At 35.6% G+C, this 17,996-nt stretch overlaps 1 protein-coding gene and 1 long non-coding RNA gene across 3 annotated transcripts; one reads left to right on the top strand and one right to left on the bottom strand.

Moving 5' to 3' along the window:
- Positions 1-925: 925 nt before the first annotated feature.
- Positions 926-6,172, top strand: LOC139977944 (uncharacterized). Of its 2 annotated transcripts, none has more exons than XR_011796747.1 (3): positions 926-2,016; positions 2,821-3,032; positions 5,533-6,172. It is a non-coding gene; the product is annotated as an uncharacterized lncRNA (long non-coding RNA). The 2 variants fall into 2 exon arrangements; XR_011796746.1 differs by having other exon boundaries at positions 2,818-3,032.
- Positions 6,173-7,241: 1,069 nt separating this feature from the next.
- On the bottom strand, positions 7,242-12,551 carry LOC139977941 (fibroblast growth factor receptor 2-like). Its single transcript, XM_071987688.1, has 8 exons — positions 12,361-12,551; positions 11,769-11,879; positions 11,398-11,564; positions 10,962-11,081; positions 10,153-10,267; positions 9,759-9,852; positions 8,555-8,636; positions 7,242-8,064 (listed from the first exon to the last, which is right to left on the bottom strand). The coding sequence occupies exons 1-7, from the start codon at positions 12,449-12,451 to the stop codon at positions 8,615-8,617; spliced, it is 720 nt and encodes a 239-aa protein (XP_071843789.1). The 5' UTR covers positions 12,452-12,551; the 3' UTR covers positions 7,242-8,064; positions 8,555-8,614.
- Positions 12,552-17,996: the final 5,445 nt, after the last annotated feature.

Genomic DNA, 17,996 nt, shown 5'->3' with positions numbered 1-17,996 from the left:
AAATGGGCTTATAACCTGAGGCTGTCGGGTATTGTGGGCCGCGACGTAGAATCACCTACAAAAAGCAATGATCCAAAGGAGACGCAATGAGGTCGAACATGATGTGTGACTGGTGAAAATCTTCAAAAAGGTTATGGATGGGAAAAAACTATTGGGAAATACTTGGTTCTCAGGCAAAAGTGTACATCTGGATGGTCATTTTCAAGCCCGAGAAGTGTCATTTCCGGTGATCTGAGGGGGTACCAAAACCAGAAATTTTCTTGTACGCTGCACGCCGACCGATGGTGGCGCTCCGCTTAGATAGTAATTCGCGCCCCCCGGATTACAAAATCCTGGATACGCGCCGGAAACACATCGTGTGTGTGTCCTTTATCTTTACGCATCGCTCAGTAGGACAGCTCTCACAGATGAGTATAGACTAGAACCCCTTTACACATGCACGCCCGTTACATTATACTGTCTGACGTCGTTAAACGTTGTTGGGAACTGTGTTGCATTAAGCAGAACGCCAAGTCATCAGAAGTAATTTCAGAGTAAATGAATATAGCATGATCTTTTGTTCAAACAAATGATTCTACTTTGTAATAACAACCACTCTCTCCCCGTTTGTTCTTTGAAAAGCTATACCGATTTCTGATCACATGATTCGAGAAAGTGGATCTTCATTTAATGTTGTCGTATAAGGTTGAAATTATCCACAGTTAGTTTGAGTAAATTATAATTCTTCAATTGCATTTATAAGCTTGCTGGGTTATATTATATCGTATATTGAGTTTGAGTGGTTACTAAAATATAACGCAACTCATTTGGTAACCTTTGGGACAAGCGGTTTCCCTGTACGGTTTAGTATTACCATGGTGCGACTGGCGGTAGGGGATATATTTAACTACTAATTTATATGACTGTGTTGTTGAGTGCAAGAGTACACTGAAAAAATAAACTAGTCAATATTGCCACGGACTAACGTTAAATTAGTCTGTAACGTTAGTCAATGCACACGGACTAGCAAAAATCTTCGTTTCATCGCTGCTTCTTAGTCAGTTTACACTGACTACGGAAAATATAATCGCAGCTTAGTGGGTGGCGACGGACTAAGGTATTTTAACCCATGGACTAAGAACGATACGGACACGCGATTTACGCCATAATCGTAGCTTAGTCGGTGTCGACGGACTAATGTATTTTAACCCAATTCGATTCACTTCAATTTGGAAACCGAGAGGCAACGGCAGCTTGCTGGACTTGGCATAGTTTCATACGATCACTCTAAGCAACTTTCAACCGTAAATCACCCAAGAAGGTCTTTAGAAGAATGGAGGTATTAACTGCCATCATCGGCCTACCTGTTATTCCTTTAACTTGAAGGTAAAATTAGAGTTAATTGTTAGGCCACTGGCACTAGTACTGTATTATGGTTAGTGTAACGCTACCGTTGTCACGCTGGCGTTTCGCAATACACAAAAGTGCAATGACAGTGAGTAGCCTATAGGCTTCTACTGGGTACTGCAGTGCATTCTCAACACTAAAGTGTGCATTCTAAACACCAATTAACAATGTGTTATGTGTGTATTGGGCTAGATTGAACAGTGGCACATAATCTTCTAATTTATTCCCAAACAAATGCTGGAACTATAAGGCTCAATAGTTTATTTGAAGTCTACACTCATTTGGTAAAGATTTCCTGTAATTTCCCATGTGAATCTGAATGGGTAGGCTTTGTGATATTGAATAAGCAAGGCTAGACCTTCAAACGTACAGTCACAGTAGGCTGAACAAATTATGTTGGCTAGTCAACGGTATTATATGTTGCAAGCAGTCAGGATGCACGCTTCAGTTCTATTTAACCTTTTCATTTATCATTTTTTAGTATTTAATTTCCGGTCACGCCCAGGAAACAATTGCGACATTCCTTCACGGTCGACTTGTTTACTGTAAGAAGTATTAACCGTTTTTTCTCAGGAAAGCTTGATAGTCTGAAGTTATTATAACATGTGCTTTTAGTATACTGCCAAAAGAGTAAGTTGTTGTATTTGTATTGATATTTTATGTAGAAGTAACGGAAAATTTAGTATGTTTAGTTTGGTCTAATTGCACGTTTTTTTTTCTGTCCAATGTAGTGCAGGGTTCACTTGCGCGAATTCAAATTATTCTGTTTATGTATATGTATATGCTTCGATTCGTAGATTATGATGTTTTTTTGACATCTATTTGTAATTCAAGCATATCTGTTTAGTAGCAAAGTTTAAAGGTTAAGATTAATTAGTTTTCTCTTTTTGATCCTAGATTGAATGAAACTCATTGACGTAAATAATAGATCAGATGATACAGTTTAACGCAGTTGCTAAAACTCTGGGTATTCTCTAGTCTTCGCCGGTCCATTATATACTTTAGTACTACTAGTAACACTAAATCAAAACGACCGAAAGACAAACTTAGTGTAACAAAGTACTGATTCTCCTCTAGCCTAGGTCTAAACGGGCTTGTTATGTGAGCAAGCAAAATAACAACTAAAAACCATTAGGCCTATAAATAAGTTGGCTCAGTGCATTTCTGTTTCTAAAATTTTATATTTTTAAAGATCATAAAAACAAACAAAGATTTAGCCCATGTTTTATTATCTCTGTATTCTGGGCATTTGATTCTGGTTGCAATGGTGATGACACTCTCGTTCAAATTTTCAGCTTTATACAGTCTGCTTCAAACTTTGGGATTGTTTTTTGAGACTATAGTGGAAGCAAATCTCACATAACTTTGTGGTGACAACTTTGTTTAATTTTTTTTTCAAATGATGAATACTTTGCTGTTTCTTTTTTCCAGCAGGAATTGAAAAGCCAAATATCTAAGTCAAGGGTGGGGTTTCCTGTGATGTACAACACCAGTGTGGAGGCAACAACAGAAGAGGAGAACAGTGTTATATATGGCTTAAAGACATGTTTTAAGATGATATATTGGTACCCTTCGCAGAACAAAAGAGTTTATCCCAGAGTCCAAAAAGCAAAGGAACAAGTACCATAGAGAAAAAAGATGGAAGAGTGAGTTTAACTATTGTACCCAACTGTTTAATGATATTTAAGATACTTTTCATAACCTGTTTTTAAAAAAAAAACAGTCTAGTATATCATTTACGTGCAAGCTTCATAAGTTTAGTCAAATTTTTACTGATCTGTAGAGCGGGAGTCCAGAGAGTTTGGTTAGCTGGGAAGGTAACCAATTGCCTGGTACATCACAATGTTCACAATGCATTCCTGTATATGAAACCTGACGACTGGCAAACCGACTGTGGTGGATGTGGCTGGGAGAGCAATTTTAAAGTCACCTGATAGCTAACCTAGATCAGCTTTCATGGTAACCACATCAAAGTAAGAACAATGTGTCAGGCATGGCCCCAAGAGCAACAAATGGCCATCGCCAGTAATTATTGGTGGTGGGGTACCCCTGCCAGTGATCTATAATTGACCCCTCACGGCTGACCTAGGTCAGCTCATGAGGTAACCACTTGAAACCTACTGAAAAATGTTGGTTAGGACTTCAGATACAACTGATGGGCATTGCCAGTAATTTTTATTGGTGGGGTACCCTTGCCAGTAGACCCCCCAATATGCCCATCCCCTCATTGACCTAGGTGAGCTCATGATTTGACCAGTTGAAACCTACAGGAAAATGATAGGTATCACTTCATATGTAAGAATGGGCATTTCCAGTATTTTATATTGGTGGGCCACAACTGCCAGAGTCCGCCCATCCCTTACATATAGAATCCTGTCAATAATTTTCCAGTAGTTTTCAACTGGTTACATCATGAGCTGACCTAGATCAATGAGGGGGGGGGGGGGCATTTTGGGGATCTACTGGCAGGGGTATCCTACTATTATAAATTACTGGAAATGCCCATCCCTTACATAGTCCTGCCAATCATTTTACAGTAGTTTTCAACTGGTTACCTCATGAGCTAATCTAGGTCAATGGGGGATGGGCATTTTGGGGGTCTACTGGCAGGGTTACTCCACCAATGTAAATGACTGGAAATGCCCATCCCTTACATATGAAGTGATACCTATCATATTCCAGTAGTTTTCAACTGGTTACCTCATGAGCTAATCTAGGTCAATGGGGGATGGGCATTTTGGGGGTCTACTGGCAGGGTTACCCCACCAATGTAAATGACTGGAAATGCCCATCCCTTACATATGAAGTGATACCTATCATTTTCCAGTAATTTTTCAACTGGTTATCTCATGAGCTGACCTAGGTCAATGAGGGAATGGGCATTTTGGGGGTCTACTGGCAGGTGTACCGCCCCCCCTATATAAATTACTGGAAATGCCCATCCCTTACATATGAAGTGATACCATTTTCCAGTAGTTTTCAACTGGTTACATCATGAGCTGACCTAGATCAATGAGGGGGGGGGGGGGCATTTTGGGGATCTACTGGCAGGGGTATCCCACTATTATAAATTACTGGAAATGCCCATCCCTTACATATAGAGTCCTGCCAATCATTTTACAGTAGTTTTCAACTGGTTACCTCATGAGCTAATCTAGGTCAATGGGGTATGGGCATTTTGGGGGTCTACTGACAGGGTTACCCCACCAATGTAAATGACTGGAAATGCCCATCCCTTACATATGAAGTGATACCTATCATTTTCCAGTAATTTTTCAACTGGTTATCTCATGAGCTGACCTAGGTCAATGAGGGAATGGGCATTTTGGGGGTCTACTGGCAGGGGTACTGCCCCCCCCCAATATAAATTACTGGAAATGCCCATCCCTTACATATGAAGTGATACCATTTTCCAGTAGTTTTCAACTGGTTACATCATGAGCTCATCTAGGTCAATGGGCATTTTGGGGGTCTACTGGCAGGGGTACCCCACTAATAAAAATTACTGGCAATGCCCATCAGTTGTATCTGAAGTCCTAACCAACATTTTCCAGTAGGTTTCAAGTGGTTACCTCATGAGCTGACCTAGGTCAGCCTTGAGGGGTCAATTATAGATCACTGGCAGGGGTACCCCACCACCAATAATTACTGGCAATGGCCATTTGTTGCTCTTGGGGCCATACCTGACACATTGTACTTACTTTGATGTGTTACCATGAAAACTGATCTAGGTTAGCTATCAGGTGACTTTAAAATTGCTCTCCCAGCCACACCCACCACAGTCGGTTTGCCAGTCGTCAGGTTTCATATACAGGAATGCACTGTGAACATTGTGATGCACAAAGCAATTGGTTACCTTCCCAGCTAACCAAACTCTCTGGGCTCCCGGTCTATTGGGATCATTATTAACATGATTAACATAATTATTAAGCTTTGAGAAATAACTTGGTGTTATGCTGTGCAAAGCTAATAATTATTTGGTAAAGCTGCTATTCCTGGCTTATAATTTGAGGAACCTAGATTTAAATGTATACCTCCCAATATGTTATAAAAATTTTAATGTAAATGTATGTTTATGATAATGTGAGTTATCATGTGTTATATCTGTATCTGTGCTTACACGTATATCATATTTTCTGTTCACAGGTCAATAATGGTACAGATTTTGGCTTCCTGAAGACAAGTGGGAGGCCATTTGTAGTTAAGAGAAACACTCTTTGTTCGTGAAGACTTAACTGGTGTCGATTTGGGGTACCACTTTAAAACGAAAGTCATGAGGAACCCTTGCCCAAGATTCAACTTTGCATTATTGTGCAGTGCTATACTTTTGCGATTCATGTTTGATCCATTAACTTGTCTTAACTTTGTTGGAATAAAATCATATTTTCAGATTTTTATTTACAGTGATTTCTTCTTTATCTGTCGAAAGTCAGCCTTTGTAGACATCAGAAGTTTTATCAGAAATAAATACTGCCAACGTACACATTATTTGTGTTTCTTCTGCTCTCTTTTCTTTCAGTGATGCTAGTCAGTGAAACTAGTCGGGTTTAATTCTTTCAGTGATTCTAGTCAGTGCAACTAGTCAGTCGATACCCACTAAGAAAGGTTAGTCGGGAGAGGCACCATCCTGACTAATGTAAAACCTGCTATAAACTAGTCAGTGGCTCATATAAATTAGTCGGTAAAGACCGACTAATGTCACCAACTAATGTAACTGACTAATATACATTTACCGACTAAGAAATTGTTGATCGACTAAGCTGACGGACTAACATGACCGACTAAGAAATCCGACTGACTAAGGAATAAATTAGTCGGTATAGCAACTGTATAAGGCTATGTTAGTCGGGAGAGGCACCAGATGGACTAACGTTATGTTAGTCGGTGAACCAATTTAAGTTTTCAGTGTACTAGTTCACATTCCGTGTTGCGCGACTTTTATAAGAAAATTAATGTCGGTTGTCTTAAAAAAGATGGGAGGATCGATGAAGTAATCAAACGGTATAGTGTATACTGGCCATGCTACACGACCAGTTCTGTATCGAATTCGTGGAATTCTGATCAAGTGACGACAATCTTTGCGTCAGTTTTTAAAATGCTACATAGCATTGCTAACTCTCTCGTTCAGCTCAAGGATTTATTTGTCACTGGCATCAAGAACAACAGCGTTTTGATATAATGCATGCAGCATTGTGTTAAAAATTTTGAGCTTGTTCACAGAAAGTACTTCATGCTTATAACACTATACAGACATTTAAGTAGTCTCGTTTTGTGCTTAACTTTAGCATTTGAGAAGCAAATTCGGTTAAAACAGTTTGAAGGCGAAAATAACCTTTCGTGAGACAAATTAGTTTAACATTAAACACATTCCTCCTTTTCATTGCGGCTGCACATGTGTTAGGTGTGCTCATATCTAGAGTGGATGAAGTACTTTTGAAAGGTTATAAAAACAAAACCTATATAGAATCAGTCACTTGTTTGCTATATACATAATAAAACTGGTTACTGGTTTCAACTACCATAATGAGTTTAGTTTTGTCACTCCTATATAATCACAAGGACAATGCTTTCTCTAGCTCTCAGACCATGTGGGTGACTTACATTAAACTCTTTAAAGCCCCTTTTACGTGCATTTTTCTCTCTATCTCTCTCTCTCTCCACCTCTCTCTCTCCACCTCTCTCTCTCTCTCTCTCTCTCTATATATATTTATATTTATATATTTATATATATATATATACATATTGTAAAGTTGATACAAAGACAAATTTCATTAAACCTTTTAGAATAAAATACTTAGTGACAAGTTTTTTGAAAGCATTTTGATATACATCATTACGCAAACGTTTTTTTTCAATTGCTAGTTGCTGCCTTTTAATAAAATGGTCGAGCATTGGTCAACATTCAACCTAATATTTTAGACAGATACCTTATTCAGCTTTCAGTATTGGTAATCACCTCTTTTCACAAACGTATCAGTGCATAATGGGTAAAATATGTTGCCTTCTATTTAGGTAGTGCATTCTTATGACCAGGTTTCCACTAAATTGTATATATTAAAAGATCTTTATTTCTGCAAATATTTGCCTTTTAAATGAAAATAACTGTAAAGTTACACATCCATTCCGTAAATCCAAAACATGTGCATAATTTTGTTTCAGTATTGATAATAACAATTGTCTCATCATTTCTAAGGTGGGTGTGCAAAACAAAAAAATCAAAACGGTTATCATAAAGGATGTCACTTACTAAATATAATACTTAAAAAGTGGTTGTATAGCCACATAGTAGTACCTTCCAAATCACGTTCAAGTTTAAGTTATCCATTGGCAAGCATGTAAAATATACACCATATAAAACATAGCAGTTTAAAGTGAACTGTATTGCACAGGTCTACACAAATATTTTGTTTACTTTTTTGAAAACATGATATTTGCACACAAAAAAAATATGCCGCGTGAAACTGTTCAGCCGAAATAATAAATAATCAACACATCGCTCTTCAGTTCTCTTACAGTACACGTACTGCAAAATCAGTTTATTTTTACACAGTCCTACTTTCCGGCATGATATATATCTTATGAGTAGGTATCTTCATCAATATTCGCTGATCCCATAGCCACATACGTCGTTGATAACGGTATCTCATAAGAACTGTCATCTAGTAATTTCTGAAATATCTGTTGAGTGTTAATTAACATATTACTCTCTCATTAAGTAAATTTACAACAAATGGAAATAATGGGAAAAAAGTTCATGCAACCATCGTTTTCCGACAAATAACATGTTGCTTTATTTTGAAAAGTTTCATTAGCTGCTTTTTGGCGCAATTTTAATTGATATTTTCAAGTCATTTAAACGATCCTTATATGCCTTTTTCATGATACCATTTTACATGTTCCATATCATATTTTCATGTAATTTATGTATATTATATTTTAATTAAGAAGGTATGAAGATGTAATCACAGTTTCACAGTCATATGTTTGAGACATTTTAGGTTGCATGTTTCTTCTCTCGCCTAGCCTCTGTTGTACAATGAGTGTGGCGTGTCGTACCGGTCTGTATCTTAGATAAAATTGGTGATATGCCTCATCCAGTTATGCGCGATATTTATCCTTATCATAAGAAACGTTTTGGCAATTTTAGAAAGAAGAAATGTTCTCTTACTTCCATGAAAGTTCCTTTCAAACGATGTATGGATGGTCGACAAGCACAGTTATGGCTCCATCAATTGTACAGGATTTTATTTCTGCAGATGAACCCAGTGCAATAAAATCAAGTTAATCCATTAACGTATACATAATCTGGGCCGATTACGTCAACGTGGAGACGCCCGGAGTGGAGGGTCATGTGTCGTGCTTCATGTAGCACTGAACTAGTACTGTCCTCCTTGACTATGTATGCTACAGCTACGAAATTCATGGACTCATAGCTATGACATTCTTGGTAAAGCTACCCGAACAAGAAACCTAGCTAAGTGGTAGATGTTTTCAATGTTCACCACAATTTTCAATTCCAAGAATTGCTAGTTTCTTTCAAACAATCGAACTGCAGATAGAAAGCATTTACCACAGCATGACTACACGCAATGTGCAAAGACATAATCAGCATACGACCGGATTCGCTGTTTCTTACCATTCAAGTATCACAGCCGTATCTGCACGTAGCAAACGCGTGACATGATACCACCACCTTCAATATTTAATGCACAGACTGCTTATGTTGAAGACAGATAGGTAAACCTCAACATCATTTACATTCAGACCTCAGTAATCTTTGTCACGTGTACCTGAATGCCCCGTTATAATAGCGATTGCTGTTCAGGCAATTTTTATGACTTTGAGACTTCCAGATTATGTATATTTCGATCAGTTAATTATGATAATGAAACACAGGTCAATATTTTTCCAAGGCATTTTCAGAAATACCTATAAATATGTTGTAAGTTTTGAACCTGGATTAATTAGTAACTTAACTTGTTATATGGCACAAACAGTTGGAACAAACATATGGAAGAAACACATGGGACAAACATATGGAACAGTGGATGTTTTTTCAAAGGCAAGCTTGATTATAAACGTTTCTTACAAGGATATCCTCGTTATGCTATTTTTCAAGTTCACCGTCATCATAGTCATTGCATAGTCAAGATACATGGAAAGGTATTGTAAGTTATGAACCTGGATGTATTACTAACTTAACTTTGCTTTAGTTTTATAAAACAAGTTCACCGTCGTCATAGTAATTGCGGGTTATAATTGATCACAAGAATAATAATTAATGATCATAAGTGATAAATACAACAATCAAAGATATAGCATTTATGAAAAAAAACAGTATACATATGAAATTTGCATGTAATAATGATTACTTTATCTGGAAATATTTCTCTGGCCATGGGAATGATGGTTCGAACAATTCTTTATGCGACGTAATTTCTGTATCATCAGGGAAAGGTGAGATTCCTGTAGAAAAACAAATCAATGGCATCATGTAAATTCTGACGTAGGGACGAAATGATCCGAGCAATGAACTTTTTAACAAGTTTAGATTCGTATTTCGTTTCCTGGTAATTATTCAATGGCACTTATCATGTGATTAAGATCATATTATGCATGAAGAGCTATTGACTAACTGTACACAAATCTACTTGATCAGCAAACAAGTCCTACTTGACTAAGTTTCAAACTATTCACGATACCCAATCTGGGTATTCTCTTTCACTTTCTCATCCATAGAAGAATAACAGTACATTATTTTTTTACCAGCGGACATGATTTCCCATATCGTTACTGCTACAGACCACACATCACTTGACTCTGTGTATACGCTGGAAATCAACATTTCTGGTGGAAATTGATTCAAAGTTGCTGAAAACATCTATTGTGGAAAATATAATATATAGAGGGTAAATTTCAATGGTAATTGCTCTTTTGGTTTTTGTTACTAACTGGGAGGGTCGAGCTACGTAAATACATTAAGTCCCAGACACAATTCGAAATGTTGGACATATTACAAGTTGAATAAAAATTCTCACATTAGGTCGATGACGTGAACAACTACTAACCCTACTAATAAACACTATCCAGCTACATGTGTCTCATAAAATTAATATTGTTATAAATGAGCAAACAATTTCAAGTTTAAATGTTGTTTTTAATGTTGTTTGCTTATTTATAACAATATCTATTTTGTGACATGACAGAACGTAAAATAATTAAGTTCTTAGCACCACCTAATACTGGCAATGAATTCAGTACTTGTTACTAATAACTTTCACCTAGGAAATATGAAAAGTAATACAACAGGCAGTAAAATGAGTCACAGCTTTATATAGTATTTAACTATAAGTTAGTGTTCTTTCAAGTCCCGAGAGAACTTGAGGTAACGAACTATTTAGTTGTAACACAAGCATGAGAATAATAAGTTGTAACGTAATTAGTGGTAAAAATAGATAAATCTACGCTTTAATCATTGTCATGCATATAAAGTATATACAAAGCACATTTTGAGTTATTTGCTACTATGTTCAATTATTCGAAAGAAAATGTAGAATTAACTGTTAATATTACACCTTTGATCTCTGCAGCGTAGCTACTTTGGATGCGTCGCCAGCGAGACAGAAATCGTACAATTTAAGTTGTCCAGCTGTGGTGACCAAAAGTTTTCTGGTCGTTAAGCCGGGATGGAGAAACTGTTATAATAAAGTAATAATAACGTAATTTATTCCAAAACTTTCGTTTTTGAATTCTTTAGTTAAAAGCATTATGATATACATTACTTAACAGCAAGTCTTCAGAAAAATATGGTTTGGGTGTTGTATTTACGATTGCGCCCTGACATTTAAACTTCAAAACTATAAAAATGAGAATTTTCTGTATGTGCTTGGTTCTTTATGTAACCTAACTAACCTACCATGAAATTTCCTCCAGCGAGAAGACAGGAGAATACAACCCAATGCAAAAATAAACTTCTTAATGAAAATAAATAGAATGATTTTCTTATCTTACCCCATACGTATTTATGATATGCATCCCTTCCAAAAGACCAGTGACGTGTTTAATAATGTCAGACAAAGACCTGCGACAATGGTCATTCCTTTCTGCTGCTGCTTCTCGAGTCAACAAACAATGTAAAGTTTCACATGCAATATGCTCGCTCATGAGATACAAGTTATCTAAAAACAGAGGATGAAATCAGATCGATGAATGCGAATAATAAAAATTTAAAAATTCATATATTTGAAAGTGACTAACGTTGGGAAAGTATTGCAAACCAGTTTGACTTTGTTACGCTGTTATGTTCCTTATGAAAAGATTCTCGAATTTTTACATTATTCACAGAAATATTTCACAGTTAATCATTTAAAAGTAAAACTCACTACTTTCAATAGATATTGCTTCGATTTTCGTAAGATTCTTCGATTCCGGCAATTGAAGACAATTTCTCAGAAATGCTTCCCAATGGATTTCGTTCGTTCTCCAAACTATTTCTGCAAATATACACAATACCAAGAACACAACATGTACACATGTTTCTTGATAGAGTCGTACTTTATGTGACATACATAACACTAAACGTGGTATAAATATGTTGGCTGAAGTTTCATCGATATTGAAGAAAGCTGTTCATGTACTGGCTGAGATGATATTAAAATGGTTGTACTTTTTTTTACCAAGATACAATACCACTGTTGGTACAAAATCTACCATAGGAAAACCAGCGGACGTTTGGGAGATGTTATTGTTTGTTTTCAGGTTTTCTTGTGGAGGCAGTGAAAGACATACGTTCGGCAAATGACTTTTCTTTCCGCAATTCTTAAATTTGGCCACAATGACATTGTTTACAGACTCCACTATCATTTAAATGTATATTAACTACATCGTTTAATTTAACCAACCTGTTATTTAATTGCGATACGGTAATGATGATGTAATCGACGCAACTTAATTTTGTGTTGGTATTCCACTAACCTGTGATGCTTGTTATTACAACACAAGTGTTGGATCTACTAGGGAGATTGACGGTCCCCAACCACCTGTTGTATATGTTCCCCATCTTCATGCTATTTATGATGGAGATGTCTTTCTCATCGACAATAAGTGGGCCTCTTCCTTCTGTTACATCAGCGGTAGAATAGTAATCTGTGAGATAATTGATTATACAATGGGATAGTAAGGTATTTATCTGGCCGGAAAGCGAAAACCCAAATCGCAAGCTGATATTGACTGCTAGAATGCTATTTCAAAGACAAAGCCCGAAGCATAGATTGCAGTAGATTAAGAACAATTTATGCCAGCCATGGTATGCATCTTTTAAAAATAATTGAAAGATGTATACAGAAAGCTTAGAGTTGAATGTATGGGGTATGAAGATCCACGCTAATGAAATTGAATTCAGTTTTCCTTCACTTCACCGAAGTATTAGTGGATTGCTATTTGCGTAATTCATGAAGATGATATTGAAAAATGTTGCTGATTGTAAAACCAACGCTTGAAAAGCAGTAGATTCAGTTATTTTTAAGCTGAAACTTCAACATGTGAATTATATATGCAGGTTACAGCAACGATACCCAACCTAATTACACATGCTATGAAACAAACAACTTAGTAATTGCAACGTTTTGCTGAATTTTCTGATAAATCTGGTAATAAATATACACAACATGCATTATCAGTAAAATGTTATCTTTATGAAACATATGAAAGCTGTTCTCCTGGAAGAGTGAAGCTGTTTTGTCTCCCCATTTCTGCTGTGAAGTCAAAAACGCTGCTGAAAACCTACATGCAATTTGATCACTTTACCTGCATGTAAAAACGAGTAGATCGAAAATTCCAAAGTTGCAGAAACTATATATTTTGTTTCTTATTTAATAAAAAGTCACTAACGCTGAACACAGTCAGTTACTGAATATTTAACACTAACAGTTAGAATGTCTTCAGATAATAAACTGCTTTCGTATATGACAATGAATAACAAAATTGTCTGTATTATAATACTTATATAATGCAATTCTTTCGAAAGCAATCGCATTAAAATGAGACGTACTTGGTTCGTCAGTTTCCAGAACATCGTTGTTTTGTATGTTCTTTTGATGCTTTGTAGTGATACTTTTATTTCTAAAAAATAGGAATTAAACAGTCAGATCTTATATAAATATATAAATCTATGATATAATGCTAAAGCGGTGGATGAATATATAAATAGGCAGGGGAAATATATTGTGATTTTGATTTGATGTTAAAAAAAGGAAACTTTCCTAAGAAAAAACTTTGTGCACGAAATATCTTTGCAAACTCTTGTATTTACGTAATTACTTTAGCGTTACAGCCATTTACCGCAAGAAATACATATTAGTATTGCGAAGTTTTGTCTTCTACTGCACATGCAGTAGGTAATGAAGGTGCCCATCAATTCTCTCCTTTTCACTTCTTTCTTTTTTACAGTACTAATTGTTCGTTTCTTTGCTTTTGTAAGCGCCAATTGTCAATTTGTGTTAGAAATTGTATACACAATAACTGTTTTGTCACTGTAATGACCCTATTGACGTTTTGACTGCGGGAACATCATACAGTATGAAACAGACTGCTTTTCTTTCTTATTATCACGTGATTTATATAACTTACCCTTCTCTTCTGTGACACTTTACTGGGGCTGTTGATAAAAAGGATGCACAGGGTGCTGAAGAGGTTAATTTGATTTGAAATGCAATGTTGATAAATACGGGAGATCGACTAGTCTAACAAAGTCTAACTATGACAGAAAACGTTGCAAAGTGTGCGAATAATGCCCAAATAGTCCAACCATCATCATATGACTGGTTGGAACATTGAAACTGTTTTATCTACGTAACCTAAACGTCATCTAGCGGCAGTTATGGCAGTAACATGTGATCAATTTTCCGATTTACTGAAAATTATCGAAACTATAAAACGAAAAGAAAAATATTGATAATAATACATTATTTTTAGTCAAATTCAATATGTTGAAGAGTATCTCATAACAGCAGCTAAGAAAGTAATAATATTCTTATCTGAATATGAAACACGCAAAACTAACTTTATATTTATCCAAATATGTTAGTGCTCTGTTTTCTTTTTTATGAAAATGAAGTGTAGGAGGGATATCATATCAACAACTGATACACATCATAAACGATACATTTTCCGAAATTACCTTTTTCTACCCTAGGTCAATATTGGCAACAATTTGAGAAATAGTAATCATAGTTTAGATTTTTGATATTGATGAAAGTAATTTATAGATGTATTTTAACAAATATTTTTAAATGTGTCTTTTTTGAAGACATAATTTAAATCAACGTTTTTATATGACCTTTTCATTTTACCATTTCGGTTAGAATATGATTCATGATGATACATTTGCACTGAGAACGGGTGCTTACTCCTGCTGGTCACTCTTGTTCATAAATGTAATATTAATAACTTACAACGCAAGTCATTTGTATTTTATATTTTGTGACATTCTGATTCAACACAATCCATACAATTTAGGGTGTTCTGTTAAGTCTGAATATATTTCTTCAAAATTCAACATTGGGAAGCTTCGAATTAGCCAGAAATATCTCAACCGAAAGAACCCTACAGGAAGAACTAACTGGTGACACAATTGTAAGTTAGATCCAAAAGAAGGAAAATATTATCTTACTTGTTTTTAGCACAATACTGGCCCAGTGTTACCTGGTTGTTCTGCTTATAAACGACTTCGGTAAACTAATGAATGCATAATTGCAAAAGGGTCTCGTCGGAGAGTATTACCTTTCCTACTTTACAGTGAACACAGTCATTGGTCTTTCATATTGACAATACAATAATTTGCATCTTTTTATAGCGTGCAAAATATATGGTTGCGATCCCTATTTCTGTTGCATTTCTTTGATGGGGAGCCAATGAAAAGCCACGGTACATTGGATTGAAATTCACTAGTTAATACGTTATTAGAGTTACTATTGTTACTCTTCAGTAAGTCTGTATTTGGAATATGAATGTACTGCAAGAGTATTTATAGAAAATGAACCAAAAAACTATCTTTACTAAATAAATATGTAGCAGAAAAGAAAGTAACGCTAACTATGCAAGGCCGAAAGAACATGTTCTTTATTGAAATTGGAAAAAAGAGAGAGATCGTTGAAAAAGGAACATCGAAAGAATTTGTATAAGTTCTGAGACGAAACTTCATTTAAAAAATATATCCTGTGTAGCCAAGAACATGGAAAACACTTTGACCAAATTTAAACGGTAGCACACATTATAACTCGTTTTTCTGAGTTTGCTGCCCTGGTTTGAATCTTCTTGACGTATCAACATTTTGTTACACTTTGTTCTTACACATTCAATTGTCTCTGAGAAGTGACATTTAAAGGCGTAGTTTTAACAATATTGGCTTACTCGCACACATTGTCCATTTTATTCATACGATGAACCATTCTTGCTACCTTCGTAATCAATATCAATATAATGCAGCCCGTTAAATTTTCTCTGTTACATAAACATATAAAGGTAACGTTTCTCCTACTAGAATTGTTCTACTTCTCAGACAGTAGGAAACTTGAAGATCTGTAGTCTCTTGTTGAATAGCTGTAGTTTCCAATTCGAACATTTTCCAAAACCGAGAACGACGATCATACCTCCATTAGTTGCAACGAAATGTTGATGTATAATGTGGTGTCGGCCAGAGACAATACAGAAGTTATTATATTTCATTTATATGCAATATTTGAAAGACTAAAGAATCGACAACGTATGCAAAAGGACAGCTTTTTATTTTTGCATTCTGCATCAATCAACGGCAGTGTAAAGGTGAGTTTTCTTATAGGTGTTAGATAAGCGTTAATCAAGCCGTCGAAGCTATACAACACGACACATTCTATTGACTCTTATTAAGTACTCGTATCAGTAAACATCTTGTTACAGTCCTATGAGCAAGCAACAGACTAATCGATATTTTTTTTTTTTTTTTGCTCTGTTCATAAGTCACGAGTGACATTAAGATGAACAAGTTCATTGGCAAACGCAATTTTCACACGATATAGTCAATGGTGCAGACTTTTTAGTGTTAGATAAGCGGTTATTACAACGTCGTAGAAATACAACACTAAACGTTTCATAGACTATTGCCTTTTCTTATAAGTCTTACTTATTGTAATAGTCTCATCAAAAAGCATCAAACTTAGATTTTGGGTCCTTTACTCTGTTGATAATTCACAAGTCATACTAAGGTGAACTCGTTAATTGTTTATTTCTAAAAAATAAACTTATTACGAGTGTGATAAGTGTTCCACGATTTGTAATAATTAGTGCAGTGTCACTTCCAAATACATTCGTACTAAACATGTAACAAAATATATTAAAAAAAAAATACCTTGGCCGTTCAGAACTGTTTCGGTATTAAATACAATACCAGTATTTTAACTTTATTACAATCGTGACATTGTTGTCTCTAAGGTTATGTCTTAATTAAGTGAAGCAGAACACTTCTCACACTCATATTTTGTAAACATTGTGCAAAATAGGTGAGTAAGAAAACATCAGTCATAATTTTGTGCAATTTGTAATAACTTTATCCTTGTTATTACAATAAATATTGCTGACTTTTGAAAGAAAAGTAAATGAGCTATTTGCTATTTCGATATTTAGAAATGTTATTGTATTGACAATAATCGAATAAAGCAATTACATTTGAACGATAGTCCAGTGATGCAAAGTGGACAATCATCAAGTAATGTTTTGGTTTAATGATGCAGATATAGCGGTACCTTATTTAAACATCACCTATGAAGTAGTATGCAATAACCGAATGCTAAATATGCACTAAAGCCGTTAAACATCGTCGTAGAGTAACCCTCTTGAGTATGTGTACGTCTGCAGCAGAAGCATCCACTGAAATACAAAACGTAGCTTGGTTTACTACTTTTTTGTTGAAGTACCCGTAGGTGTACACCCTATTTTTTTTTCCGTTCACATGATCTATATATTTTAAGATAGGAATGTTTTCTGAGTAAGCTTGAATTTTTGTCGGAATGAAAAATGTACCAATCAGTGAGCTGCGCATAATTGTTTCAAGTGCTTTGTATCACCGATGTGCAGGTGACTAGTCTCTACAAGGAGTTTTCTGGTGGCACACAACTCGGCGCATACGTGGAAAGGGAAACACAGGGAAAACAGCACACTAAAACCTTCTTAACACCATATTTGATTATTTTTAGTGTGCAAGATTCCTACCAGATTACTTTTCCTTACTCCTGGTAGTGAATCTTATCAGATGTTATATCAAGGCATCATGGCAGTTCTTCTTTAAAAGCTGTATTGTCCTAATTGAATCTCCTGGTCTAATTTGCCTTGAAATTTGCCACATTTGACAACGTTACCTTTAGTTTCTTTATTCATAATATAATAATATAATTTCCTCAGTTGATAAAATGATTTGCACATTAAAGATAACAAAAAATATACGATGCATTCCAGGTACGGGAATATCCTTTAACTAAATGTATACAATCACATACACATCTGCTGTTTTCAGAAAAAGGAAGAACGAAAAGAAAGTTGACAATAATGATCTTCTGCAGAGATATATGTTTTGATTGCGT

Source organism: Apostichopus japonicus, chromosome 12 (genome assembly GCF_037975245.1).
Source record: "Apostichopus japonicus isolate 1M-3 chromosome 12, ASM3797524v1, whole genome shotgun sequence".
In the NCBI taxonomy this organism is placed as follows: domain Eukaryota; kingdom Metazoa; phylum Echinodermata; class Holothuroidea; order Aspidochirotida; family Stichopodidae; genus Apostichopus; species Apostichopus japonicus.
This window is presented reverse-complemented; position numbering and strand designations above follow the sequence as displayed.

Coding starts and splice junctions, on each gene's coding strand:
- LOC139977941 (XM_071987688.1), bottom strand. CDS start 12,451: ATGAAGATGGGGAACATATACAACAGGTGGTTGGGGACCGTCAATCTC. Junction 10,268..10,961: donor CTACGCTGCAGAGATCAAAG/GTGTAATATTAA, acceptor TTTCCACAATAG/ATGTTTTCAGCAACTTTGAA. Junction 8,637..9,758: donor GAGAAATATTTCCAGATAAA/GTAATCATTATT, acceptor GTTCATCTGCAG/AAATAAAATCCTGTACAATT.